At 38.7% G+C, this 21,393-nt stretch overlaps 1 protein-coding gene across 1 annotated transcript; it reads right to left on the bottom strand.

The window, feature by feature from the left end:
• Positions 1–1,748: 1,748 nt before the first annotated feature.
• LOC121305641 (zinc finger and SCAN domain-containing protein 29-like) lies at positions 1,749–19,948 on the bottom strand. Its single transcript, XM_041237334.1, has 4 exons — positions 19,703–19,948; positions 17,309–17,801; positions 14,107–14,341; positions 1,749–1,791 (listed from the first exon to the last, which is right to left on the bottom strand). Exons 2-4 carry the CDS (start codon positions 17,769–17,771, stop codon positions 1,749–1,751), a joined length of 741 nt encoding a protein of 246 aa, XP_041093268.1. The 5' UTR covers positions 17,772–17,801; positions 19,703–19,948.
• Positions 19,949–21,393: the final 1,445 nt, after the last annotated feature.

The following is a 21,393-nucleotide window of genomic DNA, read 5'->3' as shown; positions in this document are numbered from 1 at the left end:
CCGGACCTAAACCCCATTGAAATGTTGTGGCAGAACCTGAAGCAAGCTGTCCTTGAAAGAAAGACCTCAAATGTCACCCAGTTGAAGCAGTTCTGTAAGGAGGAATGGATCAAAATTCCTCAAAACCGATGTGAGAGACTGACCAACATTTACAGGAAACGCTTAGTTAAAGTCATTGCTGCTCAAGGGGGTGCCACCAGTTACTGAATCTAAAGGTTCTCATACTTTTTCACATTGAATGTTGTATCATTTGTGGATAAATAAATGTTGAAAAAGTATCATGTTTTTGTGTCATTTGTTTAATCAGGTTATATTTATCTATTGTTAGGACTTAACAACATTTTAGGTTTGAAATATGTGAAAATCCTAAGGGGTTCACAAACATTTTCTTAGCACTGTATGTATATGTGTGTGTGTGTGTGTGTGCGCAACTGTTATAAAACTAAAACAAACATATTAGAACAGATTGCATAAATTAAATCTAAAATGAATAATATATGGAATGGCTAAATTGTGTAAACTTTTGGTATTATAAACTTATTACTGGAAATTCTGTATCCCTTCAATAGTAAAGCCACCCCTGCTCTTAAGACCAGATTTTGTCGGCCCCTTGAATGACCTTATTAACACTGTATTTACCAATCACTAAATAAATAATTGAAATGTGTTTTTTTTCAGCAGCTACTAAACAGTATCCTGTATGATGTCATGGACAGTGTGAAGATGGAATCTGTCCCAATTAAAGAGGAGTTCCTTGAACTTGAACCTGTCCCCTTTAGAGTGGGGTTCTTAGGGCTGGCTTCCCTCCCAATTAAACAGGAGCTCTGTGAGATGCAGTGTGACAGCAGTCAGCCAGAGGACTCTGAGATTAAAGCTGAGCACAATGAATTGGAGATCCCCCAGACAGAAGAAGAGTTGCTGGAAATTGTCTGTAATCAGGAGACCCCTGAAGTAGATTTTGACCACATGGAACCAGGGAAGGAAGAATCCGAGGACTTCAAGCCAAACATCCCTGAGCTGGAGCCTGTACGCCTGTGGGAGTGTAGCGTGGTGCTGGAGAGAATCTGCTTGAGAGAGCGAGGCACTGGAGAGGAAGGCTCTACCAGCAGCACGCAGGGAAGTGGAAAGGAAGACAGGCAATCATATTCAGAATGCAGTCTAGCAGGTGAGTGACTCCCAGTAGCGTGACATTGTGTAGTAGTAGTAGTAGTGTCGTAGTAGTGACATTGTATGATAGCCACAGTGTGGTTGAGAGGGAGGGAGCATATGCTCTAGATAAGATTACTAGGTATTTGTTTTTCCTGTACCACTCCAGCCAGTTCAAGATAGGACTTACTACTGGTGAACTTAAGATATAGATATAATGTTGTCATTGCCTGGGGGTGGGGGTAGAAATAGACCTGAAACATTACTGGAGAACTTTAAAGTCAGTTTTTGATCTCGGGGCTCAATTTCACCAACATCGTCTTTACTGACTTTGCTTTGGTTTAAAGTTTGTTTGCTGATGTAACTCATTGCAAGCCTCCACCGCTGATATTCACATGCTTTAATCCACTCCACCACTTAGCCACATACCCTAAAACTTCAAGCAACCCCTCTTATTTTCTTTCCTGTTCTTATTTTCCAGGTTCCAGTCCGGCAGCTAAAGTGAGGACGGGCAATGGAGAATATCCTGACTGTGGGAAAGGTTTCACCCAGTTAGGGCATTTTAAAAAACACCAGCAAATTAACACAGGAGAAAAACTGTATCACTGCTCTGACTGTGGGAAGAGTTTCAGTGATTCAGGACACCTGAAAAAACACCAGAGAATTCACACAGGAAAGAAACCATATCCCTGCTCTTACTGTGGGAAGAGTTTCAGAGACTCTGGAAACCTGAAAAAACACCAGCGAATTCACACAGGAGAGAAACCGTATTCCTGCTCTGAATGTGGGAAGAGTTTCAGAGACTCTGGAAACCTGAAAAAACACCAACGAATTCACACAGGAGAGAAACCTTAAAGAGCACGTTCAATGAGACTTTTCACTCTTTCAGGAAAAGCGTTAACTTTGCATTGAGTCCCTGTGTAACCTAATTGGGACACTGATAACATTGTGTAACAATTTTTTTTTTAAATTTGTTCCTGGCTAGTAAGTGTTATTTCCTAATTGCTTATGCCTCAAATGTATAGAAAATGGTTATTATTCCCCACAAACTTTGCTTTTCTGACCAGGACAGTGATATTTCAAAATATCACTATTTCCAATGGGAAAACGGGCAAATGTGTGTTCACATAAAGTCAGAAAAAAACAACATATGAATCCAAATTAACATGTATTTATAATGTATTGTAAATACAGTATAATCGTAAATCTCGAAAAACTACTCACTTCTAAATCTTTTGTAGTCATTTTTGTATTACTTTAGTATAAATACATGTTAATTTGGATTCATATGTTGTTTTTTTCTGACTTTATGTGAACGAAAAGACACACATTTGCCTGTTTTCCCATTGGCGGTTCTTCCCAGTGCAATTTGTTTAATTGGGACAACAGTTTGATCATTTCAGCATACTGTATCCCAAATAAACAGAGATCACTTTTCAGAGCAGGAGAGCTTTGCGTAGCGCAGTGATTACACTATGACTTGTGTAAATTGTGTAAACCAGATTAATGCTTGAAGGAGCTGGAGTCTCTTTTGGTTTCTCAGGCTACTGTGGAAAATAAATTTGCCGTGTCGACATCACAGGTATCTCGTTTTGTGCTATGATGTAAATTAATCTTTTTTTATTTCATTTGCAGTCAATGCAGAAAGGAAGCTATTCTGCAGCTTACCTGATATACGAGTCAAGAGGAATCGATAACTGGTGGGGTAAATGAGTTTCAGGGTTTAGCATTTAAACTTAAGCTGTAAATAAATAAATAAATTGATCAGAACCCAACCCTGGTATATAGCATCCCAGAGATCAGTTAATAGTGTAGCAAGCATATGTACAGATGTTAGGTACAGAAAGACATACAGGTTTTACAATCTGTGACAACATACAGTTTTATACTGTGACAAATTACAAATTAAGATGTATCTTAGCTATGGCTGTTAATTGATTAAGCTTTCATTACAGAGCATAAACTATAAAATGCAGTCTGGTAATATAAATAAACGGGGGGGGGGGGGTCTATAGATTTTGCAAAGGCTTTATGTACCTTTAGTGTAGATAAATAGACCTTGTTAAATTGTGAAATGAAGACGTGTGTAATCGTTGTTCTCATGAGACTTAACTATACAATTAACCTTTAAGTGTGCTGATTTAACAATTGATTAATATTAGTGCTGGGACGAACACAGGATTTACGTGTTCGGATATTCGCTCATAATTTAAATATTCGTTCTGAGATTCTTTCATTTTCAAAAAGTAACTAAAAAAACATTATATTGCTCAGAACGCAGGCACAGACCGCAGGGGTGGGTGGGTTGGGGGGTGTGGCCCGTGCGTGTGCCTGTGTTTTACAGCAAGACTTTACACTACAGGTCAAAGTAGAAAAATATCCCAGGAGTGAAGAATACTTTACCCTAGCGAATTATCTACAAAACAATAGATGCCAAATAGCAGTTAAAGTTAAACGTTGTTTTGTTTATTCCTGAAATAAATAGCGCATAAAGTTGACAGCACATTTCAGAGGTCATGTATATGCAGAATTCTGTGTTATCTACGCAAGACATTTCAGTAAAATCCCCAAAAATAACAGCAGTCCGTTTCTAAAACACAAATTTAAAAGACAACACATCCCCTTTTCATCCCTATCCAATAATTTGGTTTATATTAAGTAGTTTTATGCAATGCAACATGTAAAAATGTTTCCACTGCTCCCTGCATCCTCTTTTTAAAAAAGCAGCTGAGGTCTCAGTACCCTGTGTAGCACTGCGCACATCCCTGCTATTAGAGCAACTCAGTAATCTGTATCAGAGCATCTTACCTGTTGATACTCAGCCAAGAATTTGGACAAGTAAAACACATGCTCAAAAATCATGGTTTTAAGGTCATGGATGAGGCCTGCAAGGTTTTTATTGAGAACTATTCTGACATCTTTCCTGCTTGCAGCAATTGCAATTTTGATGCCTGTATCTTGTGTACCAACAGAGCAGGGTTTTAGCTGAGTGTCCGAACAGAGTGCAGACCAGCAAACACTCTCGTTTACATGAGGATCATCGAAAACAACACGACAATTTCAATGGAAGCTCCTGAGAATTATTAAGGCTTTGATTTGGAAAGGGCAAAAGTCATTTTTTGACTTGGGTGCTAAAGGAAAATGTAAAGAACTTTTAAACAGCAAAACTGTAAATAGTTGTGATGTTGAGAGCTACCTGTAGAGACACTGATTTTTATGTTGTGAACGGGGGGATTTTCAAAAGAAAACGTTTCATGGTAAGCTTGTCTTTATGTCTATTTCTGCTGCTGTTATTTTACTGTGTACTGTTTTGCATGTTAACTTCGTTAATCTGAAATATTGGAAAATAATATAACTGTGTTGATGCAAGGTGCAGATGTTATGGTTGAAAACGTAGATTTTGAGATGGCATGTTTTTTACAAATGCACATTTTTAAAGGCTAGTGCAACTTCTGCCGCATTTAATTTATTTTTAACTTTTTTAAAATTCCTTGCCATTGCCGTTTCTTCACTGTAAACAGTTGTCGTAGACATGTTTTCATAAGGTAATAACACAAGGATTAGTCCCAAATAATAAACAATATCCGCCACACAACAACACAGACACGGTCACCAGTCCTGGGTGCGTGTAGTAGTATTTGTGGTGGGTGATACAGGTTTATAATTGTGACAAAGTTGCAGGGCTGTTCTGGCTTAGTGCTGGCCCTTCGTGACAGCTCCGGAACTGTGTTAGCTGTCTAGTAATGTACAATACAAAACGAGACAATTACAAACAAACAAAACACAGCACTCACGATACAGTTTATTTTTTACCTCACAGTCCTTCTCAGTTCTATCCAAAACAAACCAATGTAAAGAACAGATTACGATTCTCCGCCCCCTTTTATGCTGTCACACATGACCCCTTGGTAAACGAATGCAACCGCCTCTCCAATCTGCAGCTGCCACGTCGTTTCCCTTCCGGGTCAATGCGTTATTGCAACGGAGTCTCACCCCCTTCCTAGCTGGCCGACTTCCCTTGAACCCTGGGAAAGAACTGTTAGGCCAGCCCATCCAGGGAACTCTTTTCTTGATGCTTAATGCCCTCACAGGTTGGGAGGGAGATTTACCACCAAGAATCATTGTATTTCTGTCACAATTCCACATAACAAAGTTTTCTCTTGACTCCTGCAGCTCTCTATATGGTGGTCTCCCGGCACGCACCATAAACCAACTGCAGCTAGTCCAGAATGCCGTTGCCAGGATCCTTACCAGATGTAAAATCATCCTCTGTCTTGCCCAGCTGCACTGGCTACCTGTAAAGTTCAGGATTTTCAAAACTCTCCTGCTCCCTTCATCACGCAGGTACTGAGTATCTCTCCAACCTGCTGATCCGCTATGTCCCTACCCTCAAACCTCTTGTTATCCCCAAGCAAAAGTGCACCACGCTCGGAGGGAACGCTCATTTAGCTTCATTGCTCCAACTCTTTAGAACTCTTTCCCAGCTTTGGTGTGTGATGCTCCCACCATCGCTCGCTTTAAATCACCCACCTGTTCTCTCTTGCTTTCCATGTTGTTTAAGTCTGATATCTGCTATTAGCTGCTGTGTTGCTGCTACTATCTCATGTACTGTTTCATATATTATGCTACTATCATGTATTATGCACTTTCCACTGTATTTAATGTATTATGCATTTCTCTGTATTTAAAGTACAGTGGCTCTCAAAAGTATTCAACCCCCTTGGACTTTTCCACATTTTAGTGTGTTACAACATGGAATCAAAATGGATTTAATTAGGAGTTTTTGCCACTGATCAACACAAAAAGAGTCCACAGTGTCAAAGTGAAAAATAAAATCTACAAATACAAAATAGAAAATAATTGATTGCATAAGTATTCACCCCCTTGAGTCAATATTTGGTAGAGGCACCTTTGGCAGCAATTACAGCCATGAGTCTATTTGGATAAGTCTCTACCAGCTTTGCACATCTGGACACTGCAATTTTTGCCCATTCTTCTTTGCATAATTGCTCAAGCTCTGTCAAGTTGGATGGGGACCTTTGGTGAACAGCAATTTTCAACTCTTTCCACATATTCTCAATTGGATTGAGGTCCGGGCTTTGACTGGGCCACTCCAGGACATTGACCTTTTTGTTTTTAAGCCACTCCAGTGTGGCTTTGGCTGTATGTTCGGGGTCATTGTCCTGCTAAGAATTTCTCTGTACTTTGCTGCATCCATTTCGCCCTCTATCTTCACAAGCTTTCCAGGCCCTGATGCAGAGAAGCATCCCCGTAACATGATGCTGCCACCACCATGCTTCACGGTAGGGATGGTGTTCTCAGGATGATTTGCGGTGCTAGGCTCTATTTTGGTCTTATCAGACCATAGAATCTTCTTTCACTTGGTCTCAGAGTCTTCCACATGCCTTCTGGCAAACTCTAGCCGAGATTTGATGAGAGTTTTTTTCAACAGTGGTTTTCTTTTTGCCAATCTCCCATAAAGGCCATTTTTGTGAAGCACCCGGGCTATTGTTGCCGTATGCACAGTGTCTCCCAGCTCAGCCGTGGAAGATTGTAACTCTGACTGTTGCCAAAGGCCTCTTGGACAAGTGCCCTTCTTGCCCAGATACTCAGTTTTTGAGGAAAGCCTGTTCTAGACAGGTTCACAGTTGTGCCATATTCTCTCCATTTCTTAATAATGGACTTTACTGTGCTCCAGGCGATATTCAATGCCTTGGAAATGTTCTTATATCCGACCCCTGATTGGTGCTTTTGAAGAACCTTATTCCGGATTTGCTTTGAATGTTCCTTCATCTTCATGATGTAGTTTTTGTTAGGAAATGTACTAACCAACTGTGGGACCTCCCAGAGACAGGTGTATTTAACCTGAAATCATGTGAAACCCCTTAATTGCACACAGGTGGACTTCATTCAACTAATTATGTAACTTCTAAAGACAGCTGGTTGCACCAGAGCTTATTTAGATGTCTCATAGCAAAGGGGGTGAATACTTATGCAATCAATTCTTATCTCTCTTACATCTGTAATTAATTTAGAACAATTTGTAGATTTTATTTTTCACTTTGACATTATAGACTTTTTTTTGTGTTGATCAATGGCAAAAACTCCACAATCAAATGTGGAAAAGTCCAAGGGGGGTGAATACTTTTGAGAGCCACTGTATTATGGATTTTCTTCTTCTTACTGTATCTTGTAAAGCACTTTGTGATGGTGGTCCACTATGAAAGGCGCTATATAAAATAAATATTGATTCATTGATTGATGTTTTAAGGAAATGTTCCTTTCAGTGCAGTTTGGAACACATTTGCTAGTAAATTTAAGTAACATACCAAGAGTACAACTACAATAAGCAATACTTTGTTGAATCTAATGATCTGGGCTAGTCGAACCCACGTAATTATTTACTGGATTCTCTATCTTTTGCTACTGATTTTATTGTACTTTACAACTGCTCTTGTCTGTAATGTGATATTCTGTAATGTGATACTTTACATTGTGATGTTTTATAATGCAATGCTTTGTACTGTAATATTTTGTAACAATTTTAAGTCGCCCTGGATAAGGGCGTCTGCTAAGAAATAAATAATAATAATAAAAAATAATAATAATAATAATAATAATAATAATAATAATAATAATAATAATGGCTTCCAGTCTCAGTACCAGTTGGGAATTTTTTTTTTGTTTTGTAGTTTTATGCAGAAGTTTCAATTCAAAATACTGCATTAGTGCTTTATCTCACAATGCTTTATAACTTTAAACACTACAGTAACAATTTCTTTACTTATATAGTGCCTTTCATACCATGGTATCTCAAAGCGCTTTACAGACAGTAAAGATCAAGAAACAAGACAGAACAGTATAATCACACAATTAACAAAATACTAATATATTAATAATGACAATAAATAGCAAATATCTAGATAGGGCAAAAATAAAACAAGTAAGAATAACAAATAATATACAAAGTTAGCAGATAACAGAAACTTTTTTTTATCTAGATTAGGATTAAGTCTTTAATCTTTTTTTAAAAATGCTGACCAAAGCAGCGTCTCTAATAGAGGAAGGCAAAGAGTTCCACAGCTTGGGAACACTAAAACAAAACCCACTTTCTCCTCCTTTTCAATTTTTTCCATTGGGAGGCACAAAAGTCCAGCGTTAGCCGACTTTAAAGTGCGCAGAGGTTTATAATCAGGACAGAATCTCTTTTAGGCACTCTGATGCTAAGCCATTTAATGCTTTACGTGTTAATATTAAGATTTCAAAATCAATTCTAAAATGTACTGGAAGCCAGTGCAGTGATGCCAACACAGGAGTTATCTGAGCCTGTTTTTTGGTTCTAGTCAGAACCCTCGCTGCTGCATATTGAACAAGATGTAATGGTGATAAGACATGACATGGAAGTCCTGCAGATAAAGTGAAACGAAAGCAGGAATTAGCTTCTCAGCATCAGCCAAAGAAAGAAAAGACCTAATTTTAGCAATTTTACGTTCGTATTAAAAAGACACTTTTATAATTTTTCGAATATGTGCCTCAAAACTCAAACCAAAATCAAAATATAACCCCCAAGTTTCTTACACCAGAGTTTATATAAGAGGTCAGCTTGCCCAACGCATTTTTAGAGAGTTTGCAAGCTCTAGTTGTTGCTGAGAACCTAACAGCATGACTTCTTATCTGAGTTTAATTGCAAAAAAAATTTGGAGACATCCAACTTTTGATGTCAGCAAGACACTGTACTTAGACTGAAATAGCAGCAGAGTCACCAGGCTGTACAGAAATATATAGTGGTGTATCATCGGCGTAACAGTGAAAGTTTATACTATGTTTACGAATGATTTCCCCCCCAGTGGCAGCATATACAAAGAAACTAATATTGGACCAAGAATAGAGCTCTGGGTGACACCACAAGTAATATTGGATAACCCTGATACAGACGCCTCTAAAGAAACAAAATACTGTCTGTTAGTTAGATATGACTTAAACCAGTTGAGAACAGTTCCTGTCAGGCTAACCCAGTTTTTCAGATGATCAATTAAAATAGCATGATCCACAGTATCAAATGCAGCAATTATTGAATAGAGCATACAAGTTCCTAAATCTGTTGTATAGTAACCATAACCCTATGTGCACTGTAAAGGAGCGATAAGCTAATTTTACATTTGACTGAGGGAATCAGACAAGGCACGGTAATCTACAAGTAAATCATTAAACAGTTTAAGATACTGTGAAGCATTTTTTTAAATCTGTGACCTTTATGCTAAATTGCATTTTATGTTGCATGCATAGATTACATTTTAATTTCATTTTGCTGTTGGGTTGTTAAGGGAATTTTACATACAGCTACAATACGTACCAAATTTAAAAGTATGTACTGTATTACAGTTCAAGTGTCCAGTCATCTCTTTAGCAAGTGATATTTTCAGAATTATATTGTTCTAATTCTAAATACTACTTCTGTTGAAAATATAGTACTGTACTAACAAAACCAACTGCAGTATATTTAGCATTTATTTTAAGTCCTCAGCTACGCATTTTTGACATCTTTTTTGTGTTCCCTGAAGTTTGTCTTTCACTGCTGTTATTCCCCCAACTCGTGCACTAATTTCAATGAAAGAATCAACGTCTCCCTGTAGTTACAACATGCTCGCCTACATAAGTCAAACCAGATTAAATACTCAGATATGCATCACACTCGTTTAACCATCACTGAAGTCAAAATGTTATAGGATATGTGAGCGCTGACTGTAGTTTGTTTCTTTTTGTTTTATTTCTATTATATATTTTTTTTTTTTTTTTTTTTTTTTAAATTTAAAAAATGTTGTTGTAAACAACATTTTACAGCCATTTTTTCTCATCTAACACCTTATCTAACTGGAACCCTGCTGCAGTTGAGAGATCCTAGTTTCGTACCCTGATTTTCCTTTTGTTTGTTTTTTTAGGAGGGCAACATTCTCTCCCTGCACTACTCACTGAAAAATAAATACATAAATCAATTAATACATAAGCACATATTTGTCAGTCTTCATGTTTTAATAGTTTGGCAAATCAATGGATTGTGCTTGTCTAATAAATAACTGAAATCACTGAAACTGAAAAAAAAAAAAAAAGGTAAATACCAAACTAGATTAGCAACACTATAAACCAAAATTTCTATATATATATATTTGTCTGGAAAGTTTGTCATGAAATGCTTCTAAACAGCAAATTTTACAGGGTTTTTTTTTTTTTTTTTAACAAGTGCATTGACCAGTGTTATAATTTACCCGATTTTGTTCTACTCTACTAACTCTGCAATGTTTTGTGAGAATGAAGACAGATAGACAGGGATTGCAGGTCTTGAGTTCATGGTTTATTATTCACACGTGTTTATTTACTCACTGCCATCCGTGACCCGCCATGTCTCCAAAACAATAAAGCTGGCTGGATAATGATGTCCCTCTTAAGTGTACTACTGGATTTAACAAACTCTTTTAGCTCCTCTCTCAAGAACCAAACCGTTCTCCGTTTTTACCGTTGCCAGCTAAAGCTTTTTTGTTTCACTTCAGCAAGGAATATTTTAGTTTTTTCTGGTCATAATTATGTTGCTTATTACACACTGTGAGCCAAATTGCAGCAGCGATGAAGAAATGTTTGCTCTAGTCAACATTTGGGCTGACTGTTCGATCCAGAGAAGAAGTAACAAGATGCTTCCGGGGCATTGATAAATGCATTGTTTACTTGCTTCTCTCACCCAGGTCGACCCTGCTTTATTAAAAGCAGTGTGATGTCGCGTAGCTGACCCACGACACCGGGTCCTAACATGCGTCAGTTCCGAGCAGGGTAGAGCATGCCAATGTGAAGTCCTCTTAGTTAGTCCCCGATTGGCTCACCTGGTAAACACACTGCCGCTTGGCGTGCAGAGCGAGTCATATAACCAGACCTCGCAAGGTCAAATCCTGTACGAGGCAGTGGGTCTTCACTGGGGACCCTGAGGGGGTGCCGCATTAGCTTTGGCACTCCTGTTGTTGGGGAGGTGCCCACTAAGTCCCTCAGCTGTGTGGGCATTTGCCGTGGTGAAGGAGATAAATGATAATAATTGGGCATTCCAAATTGGGAGAAAATCAGGGGTAAAAATAATTGGTGCTTCTAAATTTACAAAAAAAAAAAAAGAAGAAAGCAGTGTCACTATTTGCTAACTTACAAAAAACATAAATAATACCTTAAGTTTAAAAGATTAGTCTGTACATTGCCAGAGGCTCTCTTGGCAGCCATTTCTGGGTTTCTTTGTAACCAATAAAAGATTGGCTTCCTCCACAGCTAGCCAGTCAGAGGTGATAGGGGTGGTACGTAAACACTTTTTAAAAAGTTTTGAGCTTTGGTGCTAGACTTCCGCAATTCAGTTTTCAGAAACTTGCATGGCTCTCCAGGAATATACCCGGAGGGTCTTTCTAACAACAGAACAAACAGAGGACAAATAAGTAGTTTTTACGTATTTGTCTGACGGACAAAATACAACAGCAAATCTTGCTGTGCTGGGCATTGGGCGATATGGAGTGCACACCTGAGGGTTTATTATGCCAAAGCACTGGGGAGGGTACCTGTAGCGGTTGTAGTGTTTCAGTAAAATACGTTCTGAATACAGTGTACAAACAAGACAGTGTAAGAGAAATGCTATGGTAGAATATGTTTGAAACAAACAGAATATACGCCAATAACTTTAATTTCGAAAACTGAGCACCCCTCCCCCACCAGCTTGTGTATCCAAAGGCGGTACTTTAATTTCTTCATTTGCATATCTCGACAGCAAAGACTTGTACAGCGTAAGCTGTATTGAAAGAAATGTCTCGAAACCCTTCTGCTGTTTGGGATTTTTTTTGTTAAATGCCCAGACTACCAAAAAAAATTGAATGCAAACTCTGCAAGCGACTGTTGATATATTGTAGCAGGTGGGACTAGAATTCTACGCACCTGTGGGTAACAGTGATAATTACGGCTAGTCAATTAACAGCCTTGGACTAAATAAAAGCTACTCACTTCAGCTGTGTGGACAAGATTTTCTTTTGGTCCACGTGTTTGTTTGGATGCAGTCGTGACTGGACGTGTGTTTCCCATATTGGTTTTGCTTAATTTTTTTGTAGGATTCCTGGTAATTATTGCTGTCAATGGTGCCGGGACATTTTTCATTTGTAGCTTTGTATTATTCTTTTTGTGTGCGTTTTCTTGCTAGGATCTACGACCTCCTATTGGACATAAGTGGTACTACCATTGCCTGGCTACAACAATCATTGTATTGTCTTAATTCTGTTCAATATTTTTGTTAATAAAATCAATTTTTGTACTTTAATACTCACCTACTTGGTGTTCATTTAATTGAAGGGACTTGAGTGGGGAACCTAACCTTAACCTTCTGGAGCTAACTTTTTCTATTAAACTGGTTTAATTAGTATTTTGATACTGGTAAATTTAAGACTAGTCAAACCTCACTGTTGCAATAGTAGCTAAGTTGTCCCCATGCCACATTATCATGGAGACGCAACCATCTCCGGGGTCACTTCACAAGCGCAAGTTCATATTTTTAGTAATAAAATGTGACTGACCGATAACCTGCTTGGAACAGTGACTGCTAAATAAAGCTTTGTCAGCTGCAACTATTTTAATTGGATATATTGCAAGCAGCATCAATTACACATAAATAAACAACGTGCATTTTTATTTCAATTATAAAAACATGATTACTGTTCTATATAATGTAATTTTAAACTTGTAAAATAACCAGATTTTTTAATCAAACATAAAATATGAAGTAGCCGTTATGGTGACGTCATCAGTAAAGTATGCAAATTTGTACCATTTGAAGGTACCAACCTTCCTTCGGTAATGTGTTCTGAACCATCAAAGGTCAAAATGTACCCTTCGTTGCAGCCCTATTAATCAATCGTTACATCAGCACACTTTTAAGGGTTAACTATACAGTCAAGTCTCACGAGAACAACGATTCCACACATGTCCTCATTACACAATTTAACAAGGTCCTGGTCTCGCACTGGAATATAGCTAGCTGTACTAAAGGTGAAAAGATCCACTGCTAAATCGTTTACTTGCCTTTCTAGACCCAGGATCCATACACATGCTTGCCACATTTGTAGTATCTGGGGCAATTTAAAAGCAAGCTATAATAAAAGCAGGGGCAATGCACAGTGCAAAGCTGCACGCCACGCAATATTCAGTGATTCAAGTCATAATACAGCTATCATTTTTCATTTGTTTTAGAAAAGTGATGAATTTACAAGACAAATTATCCAGGCGATTGCAGAGTAAGGACGGTGCAGCCTTGTCTCTGGATGCTATATACCGGAGTCGGGAAACTTGCTGATCAATTAATTTATTTTCAAATTAATCGCATTTAAATCCACCGATTTCTATTGACTCGTATATCAGGTAAGCTGCAGAATAGCTTCCTTCTGCATATTCCTGCTCCCAGGCACTAACTGCATTGACAGCCTGGTTAAACTAGAGACATGTTCACATCACCGCCCATTTTCTCAAGTGCATCTTTACCATTTAAAATGCCTGCTCTTAACACCGATACAAAAAGATTATTATTACACAGGGACTCATAATGCAAGGTTAATAGTCCCGTTCCCCCCCTCCCCCGCCGAATGAGTGAAAAGTCTCATTGAAAATGCCCTTTAAGGTTTTTGTCCTCTGTGAAGTCGCTGGTGCTTTTTCAGGTTTCCTGAATCTCTGAAACTCTTCCCACAGTCAGAGCAGAGATACGGTTTCTCTCCTGTGTGAATTCGTTGGTGTTTTTTCAGGTCTCCTGAATCTCTGAAACTCTTCCCACAGTCAGAGCAGAGATATGGTTTCTCTCCTGTGTGAATTCGCTGGTGTGAAACAAGGCTGTGCGACTGACTGAAACTCTTCCCACAGTCAGAGCAGCGATACGGTTTCTCGCCTGTGTGAATTCGCTGGTGTTTTTGCAGGTCTCCTGAATCTCGGAAACTCTTCCCACAGTCAGAGCAGAGATACGGTTTCTCTCCCGTGTGAATTCGCTGGTGTGTTTTCAGGTGTTGTGACTGTCTGAAATGCTTCCCACAGTCAAAGCAGCAATATGTTTTTTCTCCTCTGTGAATTCGCTGGTGTTTTTTCAGAGTTCCTTTCCAACAGTCAAGATATTCTCCACCGCCCGCCCTCGTTTTAGCTGCTGGACTGGAACCTGGAAAATATGAACAGGAGAAAGAGTAAGAGGGACTGCTTATAGCCTTAGGGCATGTAGATAGGTGGTGGAAAGGCTTAAAGCATGTGTAGGCTTGCAGTGGGTTACAACAGTTTAAAAACAAAAAGTAAAGCCTGTAAATGCAAATGTCAGTAAAGACTGATGCTGGTGAAAGTTGTAACAACTTTTTACATACCCTACTTTATTGATTTTAGTTCAATAACTATAACTCCTCCCGTCTGAACAATCCACTGATGTCAGATCATAACTCCAAACCACATACACTTCAGATGCGCTCCGTCAAAAAGACGACTGTCTTTACAGCTTAAAATGCATCCACACTGACTCTTAAATCTCACAGTAGGGGTGCTGCTATCCTAATAAATAAACATGTTCCCTTGATTTTAGAACATCAAGTTGCAGACTCAGAGGGTTTATTCTAATCACGGGATCCATCCTTGGCCAACATATTATGATTCTTAATATTTATGCTCCGAATGAGGATATGGTCACTCTATTCAGTCAGCACTGTAGGGGTATGGGTTTGATAGCAGGCAACTTTGTGTACTGAACCCTAACCTTGATAAATCTTCGGAAGCTCCTCTTCCCAATCCTAGAGCTTCTAGAACCCTGAGTTCTCTACGCAAAGAGGTCAGTTTTACAGATATCTGGAGAGAACTAAACCCTAGAGTAAGGGACTACACATTTTACTCTAACCCACATAAGTCCTATTCCCCGATTGGTTATCTCTGATCATGCACCTGTTTATATAGAAATAACTTTAGATAGTTTTACACCCCCCCCCCCACAGTGGACCACACTAACCATACAAAAAAACTACTATTTCTCACTAAACAGAAGTTCTATGAATTTGGTAATAAACCTAGCAAATTACTCTGTCAACAGCTTAAAAATGTACAAACCGAACATCTTATAAAATCATTTAGATCCCCAGATAACAATATGATATATAATCCAACAGTTATTAATAACACTTTTCATGATTTCTATAACTAACTCTATCAATCCCAATCAAGCCACACAGCAAAAGACATGCAAACCTACCTAGATGCTATGGATCTTCAAAACATTTCTTCTGATGATGATCGTGAGAATCTAAATGCTCCATTTATACCTGAGGAAGTTCTAGAAGCCATTAAAGCTATGCCTTCTAACACGTGTCCTGGACTGGACGGCTACCCAGCAGAGTATTATAAATATTTTTGTCCAGAACTCATGCCAGCGTTTATGCCTATGCTAAATGATTTTGTTGAAAATGGCTTTTTGCCTAACTCTAGGAAGTCTGCTGCCACCAGTCTCCAACAAAAGAAAGATAAAGACCCACTAGAGTTCTCACCTTTTAGACCCATATCATTGCTAAATGTAGATTATAAAATTGTTGCAAAATTATTAGCACAGAGATTGGGGCCACTTCTCCCAAAGGTGATTAAGCCAGGTCAGACCGGTTTTATTAAGAGAAGGTATGCCTCTGATAATATCCGTCGAGTACTGAATATCATTGATAATATAAACATAATAAATCTGCAATGATTGGGTCGCTAGATGCTGACAGGGCCTTCGATAGGGTTGAGTGGGACTTCCTTTTCTTAGTGCTTGAAAAAGTTAATCTAGGCCCTAATGAGTTAAATCAATGTACTCTTTGCCGCAGGCTCAAATACTTACAAATAGTATTTTATCACTGAATTTTTCCTTTAGTAGAGGCACACGGCAGGGGTGCCCCCTATCCCCACTTTGCCTTAGCAATAGAACCCCTCGTGGAATCCATTAGATCTTCCGCTACAACTGATGGTATTTTTTAGCAGGTGACAGTGAACACAAAATATCTCTGTACGTGGATGATATTCTCTTATGTTTATCAAACCCTGAAAAATCAGATGCTGGTGTTCTCTGGTGTGATCAGTATAGTATTCTTTCTGGCTATAAAATAACTAATGCCTGCCACTTGAACTCTCCCCCCTCTGAAAATCCAAAAATAATTTCTCCATTCCAGTGGGCTCAAGCAGGTGTGTGTACCTTGGCATCTTTATTACCCCAATACTCAATAACATGTTTAAAAATAACTACCCTCCTTTAGTTAAAAAAATTAAAGAAGATCTAACAACCTGGACCCATCTACCAGTTTCTTTATTTATTCCAATCCCTACCTTGTTATTTGTCTCACTTTTTTTTTTTTTTTTTTTTTTTTTTAAAGAGATCAATAAGTTCATATCTAAATTTTTTGGAACAATAAAAAAACAAGAATCACGTTGGCAACTTTGACTAAGCCCTCAGAAGGAGGGTGGCTTTGCCCTGCCCAGTCTTGAACTATATTATTGGTCAGCTCAGGTTAGGCAGATGATGGGGTGGCTTTTACATCGCCAAGACACTCTTTGGATACAAATGGAGTCCTTGTCAAGTCACCCTATCCCTCTGAGATCTCTTGCTTTTATTAATAACTATAAATCTTTGGGTCTTGCTACAAAATCATTTGTGATGCATAACATATCACTTGCTTGGAATGATTGTAGAAAATTTACAAAATTACCAAAATGTGTTTCTATCCTCTCCCCCCTCACTCTCATCCCAGAATTTCCTCACCTCTTCATAACATTGGTTTACAAAATTGGTTTGATAGGGGTATTCATAACAATTTGCAGAAATATGTAGTTCATTCAGAATATTTCTTTAAGTGTTCTAAAATTTGCCATTTTATACAGTCCCTGACTCACAATAATACATTTCGTTTCCAAACTGATGACATTGAAAACACCCTCATCTCCCAGAGCAATTGCAACATTAGATCTGTATCTTAAGTTCACCAGCAGTGCGTCCTATCTTGAAATGGTTGGAGTGGTACAGGGAAAACAAATACCTAGTAATCAAACCTATATCCTCCTTCCTCTCAAGCACACTGTGGAGATCAGAAAATCTAGAATGACAATGTCACAGCTACTGGGAGTCACTCACCTGCTAGACTGTATTCTGAATTAGACTGTCCGTCTTCCTTTCCACCTTCCTGCGTGCTGTTGGTACAGCCTTCCTCCCTAACGCCCTGCTCTCTCACGCAGACTCTCTCCAGCCCTATGCTACCCTCCCGGAGGCATACAGGCTCCAGCTCAGGGATGTTTGGTTTCAAGTCCTCTGATTCTTCCTTCCCTGGTTCCATGTGGTCAAACTCTACTTCAAGCGGCTCCTGCTTAATTTCCAGCACCTCTTGTTTAACACAAAGCAGATCTTCTGTCTGTGGGACCTCTAACTCATTGTGTTCAGTTTTAATCTCAGTGACCTCTGGCTGACTGCTGTCACATTCCATTTCACAGAGCTCCTGTTTAATGGGAAGGGAAGCCAGCCCAGAGAACTCCACTCTAATGGGGACAAGTTCAGGGAATTCCTCTTTAATTGGGACAGATTCCATCTTCACACTGTCCATGACATCACACAGGATTCTGTTTAGTGGCAGCTGAAAAAAAAAAGCAGAAACATTACAAACATGTATTTATTTAGGGATTGATTAACTTAAATACAGAGCTAATAAGGCCATTCAAGGGGCCGACAAAATCTGGCCTTAATAGCAGAACACAGAACACCAGATAATTGATTAAATAATTACATTTTTGTAACACATATTTCATAACATTATTTAAGTTTATCATCAACGAAACTGCACCGAACGCCCTACCTTGCTATTTATAGTATTTCTGCGAAAGACAGGCAGAGGGCGTGTTCTTTTTTTCATCTGATTTGCTGTCCCATCCTGACAACCAGAGAAACAGTTTTGAAAACGCTTTGCAAGTATTCAATGTGAACACAAAGCGCTCCACCTTGGATACAGAGCAGGTCGACAGGCTTGTATTCCTGGCAGGCATGTAAAGTGTGTACATTGAAGAGAACTGTCTGTAGATAGTGTGCGCTTCTTTGGAGTTTCAAAATGAACTGTTAAACCTGGAAATAATACTTTGTGCTTTTTATGCTGAATTTTTTCAAACCAGGCTGCGTGCCGTCTGGGTTTCCTGATTGATGACCGCATCTAGGCAATGTAAGTACAATCAGTGCCTCCCACAAATGATTACATACAACACAGAAATATACACAGGGGCAGGGCAACATTGCCACAGTATGTAAATATATATATTAGTGAAAAACATGTGTTTTGATGTCTGTGACCTTTTACGATTTTTGAACTGTAACTTGATCGAGACCATAGGCACCTAGCCCACTAACCCACAGGGCACAGGGGAGGCAAACTATCCGTGTTATGCCAAATAGTGTCACCTGGCAGTATTTACCACTGAGTGCCAAATACGGTCCCCTGCCAAATAGTGTCGCCAGCATTGTGTCTCATTGAAGATTACGACTAATGTAACAACGTGCAATAGATTATATAACTATCATATCGATTTGATAGTTTAATTGTGTTGCATTCTTTGATTTTGGATCTCAAAGAACAGTTTTTAAACCTCGTTTTTTAGTTTTTTTTTTTTAAATCTGCATCAGAAAAACTGCATGAACCCTGTACACAGCTGCTGTGCAGTGGCTTTTACTCATCAACAACGATATTCAAATAACAACGTCTCGGATAGTAGCTGTATTTAGCCTTTGGTTCATGCTTTTAAAAAAATTAAAATAAAATAAAGGCGTATTGCACTTTTGTGATGCTCGAATTACTAGTCAACAAGAAAATGTAAACACGTTCAAGAAAATCACATTTGACTTGGCTCTGGTAAAATAAACAGTTTTTTTTAAATAATTCAGATATTTCGGCTAGAAGCCTTTTTTTCTGCACCGGGTTTTCTTTTCTTTCTACACAGCTGAAGGGCTTTTGTGAAAAAAAGAAATATTTTTTACACTGCAGTCACAGTCACACACACACACACACATACACATATATATCATATATATATAGGATATTATATATATATATATATAAACACATGTGTCTCATTTCTCATTTTCGATTAATTTCACCGGCGCCTGATTTGTTACATTTTCAATTGAATCGGCCTTGTCCATTTTAACAAAGCCTGGGTCTGCAATACCCGTGCGTCGCAAACAGCTAAACTTTATTACAAAAAAAAACTCACTTTTTTCTGTATCGTCCACGCCTAGCAAACTGGTGTGCAACACCATTTAAATCAATAATAATATTAATAACAACAATTCCAAATGGATGAGTCGGTTGTGTCTTTCAAATGCCTGCATGCTCCCTTCTAACACGTCACTGAGCTTCATCGTCTGACTCGATTGATTCTTGACTCAAATCAGCACCTCTCGTCGTTTTATTTTTTTAAATAAAGAAAATGTTATTCACAACCAAACATGCACTACTTTAGACGTGTTATGACTGTTGCATAGGACACTGACCTTAGGTTAGGGTTTCGGTGTAGAATGAGGATTATTCATTGTTGCATTAACTATGATGTGATAGCCCATCAGAGCGCAGTGTCCTGGCAGGAGAATCCCGTGTTATTTTTGTAAAACAGCATAATCTGCATCCCAGATCCTTCGATAGCTGAGGTCGTGTTCTTGTAGCGAGAGGGCTGCTGAGGGACGTCACTAAGCTCTACCCGCTGCAGTCTGCGCCCATGCACGCTGCAGATAGACTGGTCCCCCAAGCGCTGATCCAGGATCAGTTTCTCACTCATTTCATAAGACCCACCCCTCTAGACGATTTCAAGCCCTGCCTCTTCATGACAACAAAGAACAAGGAAACAAACTGATGTCACTGAATATTTCAAACTCCAGACGAGCGGGAAGCCCGTCTATAGTTTTTGCCCTGAACTGCACCCTCGGGGCAGCCTTCTGGACCCGCCTCCTAGCTCTTAATGCTGAATGCCAATTGGTCTCTAAGAAATATAAGAATTTTGCATCTGCTTCATTTGTATTTATTGCAGTGTATTTATGACATTTTGAAAGGTGCATAACAGAAATAACAGTACTGCAGATATGTTTTACACAGTCTTAAAAAGTATATTACGGCAATGTAAACAAATAAACAAAATAGCAGTAGTCTATGCTACCTCCAGCAGGGTAACAGCTATTGCCGTTCTGCTTGTATTACTTCTAGGGCAACACCTATTGCCTTTGTGCTTGTGTTAATGTCACATGTGTGACTATAATGGAGCAGTTACGATTTATAGAAGTTGTGTATTTATTTATTTATTTATTTATTTATTTATTATTGCAATTCACTGCTTTGTATTATTTTTTATAGCAACACACGTGTTTTTTTCTGTATATATGGTTTGTATTTTGTTGTTTTAAAGACTGCATTTTACAGAGTAGAGCACGAGACTTTATTTACTTTGATTAGCTCGCAAATTAAAACATTTTTGTTCCTAAATCTGTACAGATCTTGCCTTGCTAGATAGCATTCCCTCATATAATCATTGTCATACTGTTGTACTTTTTATCAGAACAACCTTAACCTACAATGTCTTCAAGAACAACAACTCTGTTGCATGCATTTCCATAATGTTTTCTGTACCGTATAATTACAATCATTATGAAAACTGGTTCGCTGTAAGGTCCTTTATTGTAGGAAGCTCGTGACCAAGCCTTATACAGTTGAATGTACTAGGAGGGGGAGAATGGTTTCACCAGAAGAAATGCAACAGCTGGGTTTACAGTGTATTGGGAAAGCTGTTAAAATAAGAACTACAATGTCTCCCGCCGACAGACCAGTGATAAAAAGGGAAGTGTTGAACCCATGAACTGTGCGTCTCACGCGCTTGCTTTTCATTGACAGTCCTGATATTTGCATGTCCTATAGATGCATTATGCTTTCATTTACTACTGTATAAAAGTATTCTTAAACATGTATAAGAAACTGTGGATTGTGTTTGAAGCTGTTGATATGAATGCATGCTGTACTGTGTGTATGTTTATAACCTGTTCTCTTCTGGATAGCTTGAGGTGAGGTGATCTGTGTTTCTCTGTCTTATCCCAAACATCAAACTCAATACAAGGCCCTTTTCTAGCTTATGACTCCTTAGAAAGTCATGGTTAGGTCTGAGATATTGCTTTGTTAATGGTAATAATGACCAGAGGACGGC

This window comes from Polyodon spathula, chromosome 44, assembly GCF_017654505.1.
Source record: "Polyodon spathula isolate WHYD16114869_AA chromosome 44, ASM1765450v1, whole genome shotgun sequence".
NCBI classification, from domain to species: Eukaryota; Metazoa; Chordata; class Actinopteri; order Acipenseriformes; family Polyodontidae; genus Polyodon; species Polyodon spathula.
The sequence above is the reverse complement of the archived record's forward strand: the minus strand, read 5'-3'. Positions and strand labels throughout refer to the sequence as shown.

What these genes read in the sequence shown, in the direction of transcription:
- LOC121305641 (XM_041237334.1), bottom strand. Translation starts at nt 17,771, where the DNA reads ATGGACAGTGTGAAGATGGAATCTGTCCCAATTAAAGAGGAATTCCCT. An exon ending in TTCAGAATACAGTCTAGCAG is followed by an intron (nt 14,342 to 17,308) that starts GTGAGTGACTCC and finishes CATATTTTCCAG; the next exon opens with GTTCCAGTCCAGCAGCTAAA. An exon ending in TTCCGAGATTCAGGAGACCT is followed by an intron (nt 1,792 to 14,106) that starts GCAAAAACACCA and finishes GTGTTTTTTCAG; the next exon opens with GTGTCCTGAATCACTGAAAC.